The sequence below is a fragment of the Rutilus rutilus genome, assembly GCF_951802725.1.
Source record: "Rutilus rutilus genome assembly, chromosome: 23".
NCBI classification, from domain to species: domain Eukaryota; kingdom Metazoa; phylum Chordata; class Actinopteri; order Cypriniformes; family Leuciscidae; genus Rutilus; species Rutilus rutilus.
In genome coordinates, this window is record NC_140233.1 from 19,526,646 (window position 1) to 19,530,300 (window position 3,655).

Here is a 3,655-nt window from a genome sequence, read left to right on the forward strand (position 1 = left end):
AATTATCTAATCAACCAATCACATGGCAGTTGCTTCAATGCATTTAGGGGTGTGGTCCTGGTCAAGAGAATCTCCTGAACTCCAAACTGAATGTCAGAATGGGAAAGAAAGGTGATTTAAGCAATTTTGAGCGTGGCATGGTTGTTGGTGCCAGACGGGCCGGTCTGAGTATTTCACAATCTGCTCAGTTACTGGGATTTTCACGCACAACCATTTCTAGGGTTTACAAAGAATGGTGTGAAAAGGGAAAAACATCCAGTATGCAGCAGTCCTGTGGGCGAAAATGCCTTGTTGATGCTAGAGGTCAGAGGAGAATGGGCCGACTGATTCAAGCTGATAGAAGAGCAACTTTGACTGAAATAACCACTCGTTACAACCGAGGTATGCAGCAAAGCATTTGTGAAGCCACAACACGCACAACCTTGAGGCGGATGGGCTACAACAGCAGAAGACCCCACCGGGTACCACTCATCTCCACTACAAATAGGAAAAAGAGGCTACAATTTGCACGAGCTCACCAAAATTGGACAGTTGAAGACTGGAAAAATGTTGCCTGGTCTGATGAGTCTCGATTTCTGTTGAGACATTCAGATGGTAGAGTCAGAATTTGGCGTAAACAGAATGAGAACATGGATCCATCATGCCTTGTTACCACTGTGCAGGCTGGTGGTGGTGGTGTAATGGTGTGGGGGATGTTTTCTTGGCACACTTTAGGCCCCTTAGTGCCAATTGGGCATCGTTTAAATGCCACGGCCTACCTGAGCATTGTTTCTGACCATGTCCATCCCTTTATGACCACCATGTACCCATCCTCTGATGGCTACTTCCAGCAGGATAATGCACCATGTCACAAAGCTCGAATCATTTCAAATTGGTTTCTTGAACATGACAATGAGTTCACTGTACTAAAATGGCCCCCACAGTCACCAGATCTCAACCCAATAGAGCATCTTTGGGATGTGGTGGAACGGGAGCTTCGTGCCCTGGATGTGCATCCCACAAATCTCCATCAACTGCAAGATGCTATCCTATCAATATGGGCCAACATTTCTAAAGAATGCTTTCAGCACCTTGTTGAATCAATGCCACGTAGAATTAAGGCAGTTCTGAAGGCGAAAGGGGGTCAAACACAGTATTAGTATGGTGTTCCTAATAATCCTTTAGGTGAGTGTATATATATATATAGATAGATAGATAGATAGATAGATAGCCTCTCTCTCTCTCAATATATATATATATATATATATATATATATATATATATATATCAGCCATACCAAAACTGTCACTTTACATTCAGAAGACCTTAAAGACTTAGATACTCCATAATAAAGACAACAAATCTCTTATTTATTGATGACTTGACATGCAATCGATCACAATGCAAAGTAAATTTCTCCCTTCTTCCTCAAGATTTCGGACTTCCTTTCGGTTTCCGATGATATCTTTGGTTATGAGAGAACATTCTGCCTGGTTAATTGCCGTGCTGGCGGCCCACTTACGGCCAGATCTTGTTCTGACTCCTGCTTCCCTGGTGAGTTGGTCTTGAGAGTCCCTATATGTCAGGGACAGTCTGCATTTGGCGACTTTAAACTCCTCCACTACTGAAGACAGGGAAAGCTGGAGCTGGCCCGACCTTATGTAGAGCCCCAAGAATGTAAAGCTCGGGGGTATTCCCAACCATCTTCTAATGGAATTCTTTATCTGGAGGAAAATGGGGAAAAGGTGAGAGCTACAGGATATGAGCGTTAACAGCTTGATAAGATAAGTAAGACGGGCTGATAATGCGCTGACCCACCTGGCGCCACCATGATCTCGTGTTTCTTGGACCTGATGCGCAGAAACGTCAGGTCGTTCTGGGGGTCGATGTCTCTGATCGTGCTCCTGGTTTTCATAGTCAGCTGATGCAGCAGTCCCACATACTGCACCGTCGTCGAGTTGTCTAGTGTCGTTCTGATGGGAATGCCTGAAAATGACCAGGTTAAGATCAATGGAACTACGGCTTCTAGAAAACAAACTAGTTTCACACTTATAGCATTTATCATAAAAAAGCAGCTTAATTCTAATAAAACCTCATGCAAAATCAGTTTCTTCATCACTATTGTTGATTATTTAGTATAATTCTACCATATTATATTATATTTTATTATATTATATCCATTCTCTATACCAGTTTTGTAAAATATTATATTACATTATATTATATCCATTCTCTATACCAGCTTATCCTATGTAGGTTTGTAAAATATTATATTATATTATATTATATTATATTATATTATATTATATTATATTATATTATATTATGTCCATTCTCTATACCAGCTTATCCTATGTAGTTTTGTCAAATATGATATTATATTATAAATATAACAGTTAATATAAGTACAGTAAAACCATGGTAAATTGTGATTAGGCCTAAGGTTACCTTCTGCGTTAACGACTATTGAGCCAATAACACCATTATAGCCTTGAATCCTCTTTAAAGTGTCTTCTACTTCAGCCTTCAGAGATGAACAAAACAGTTAGGCAGATTAATACACGAGTCTAAGACATAAATATAATTTGTACGAATAATTGAACAAAAATATAAATCAATACAAACTACAATAAATACAAACTTTACTATGGTAAAGTAGTTTACCATATTGCAGCACAGGTGAGTCTTCCATTTGTTCCTCGTTGCTACGGAAACAGAAGTAAATAAAGTTGAAACATGATCATGATGAACTATATAGTTGGGTCATATATAGCAATTCCGTGACCGTGGAGAGGGAAGGTTCGTTTCTCACTGGATTTGTCATCTATAAAGGTTAAAGAAAAAAATTAGTCGCGGTGCCCCTGGAGAGGTATGATGATATCTGCAACCTCTTCCGAGAGCATGGCACGGCAGTTGATTAACGCATGCTTACGTTTAATCAGCAGATCACCTCTGACTTGCTGCGAGACGTAAGCTGCTTGGACATACACATCTGTGTCCTCGCAGTCTAGAACAACAGGCCCAGTGTACTTACTGGCTCTCACCTTTGCATAGGCAGAGAGAAGCATTGTATCTGCTTCTGGATGTCTGAAGACATAGTCCCCATTAGCCACACCAGTTCTCAGGTTGGTTGACGTTTCTCTCTCGTCTATCATCATACCTCTCCATGTGATCACTGGTAGTGACCACACCTCAGGGTTCTATGGGCATGGGAAGAAGAAGGTGTTGGAGAAGGTGAAGATCAATTCTGAGGCAAGAGAGCTCCTGGGACGAGTGGGCGAGAGTCTGGAATTAAAACATGAAGTCAGAGCAGATATGAAGGCATTTGTCCTCTCCATCATTTATGATGAGAGTGCAGATGTGAGCTGCGGGCAGGCCAGACTTTCCAAATGGCACAAACTGAAGAATAAGTATACAATCCGTCTCCCACTTGATGAGGATTCTTTGAATCTTCATATGGAAAGGACAAACTACCTTACATATACACAAATCCGGCGAAACACGGAAGTAAAGCAGTGCCGCCATTACTGCGTGCCTTGCTGCTAAGGAAGTAGTGTTGGTCCCGTAGGCGGCTGTAGCTGTACGAAATGTTATTTTTATCTATTCATCTTTAATTTTGTACAGTAACCCTGCTGTATGGCTACAACACTTCCCTCGGCTGGCCATGCAGTCACAC

The 3,655-nt window shown here is 41.3% G+C and overlaps 1 protein-coding gene across 1 annotated transcript; it reads right to left on the reverse strand.

The window, feature by feature from the left end:
• Positions 1-1,686: 1,686 nt before the first annotated feature.
• Positions 1,687-3,075, reverse strand: LOC311283309 (dynein light chain roadblock-type 2; the record flags this gene model as incomplete). The annotated part of the gene is made up of 5 exons (XM_084397662.1): positions 3,024-3,075; positions 2,644-2,684; positions 2,428-2,503; positions 1,798-1,965; positions 1,687-1,703 (listed from the first exon to the last, which is right to left on the reverse strand). The coding sequence occupies exons 2-5, from the start codon at positions 2,644-2,646 to the stop codon at positions 1,687-1,689; spliced, it is 264 nt and encodes an 87-aa protein (XP_084253788.1). The 5' UTR covers positions 2,647-2,684; positions 3,024-3,075.
• Between the last annotated feature and the right edge of the window lie 580 nt (positions 3,076-3,655).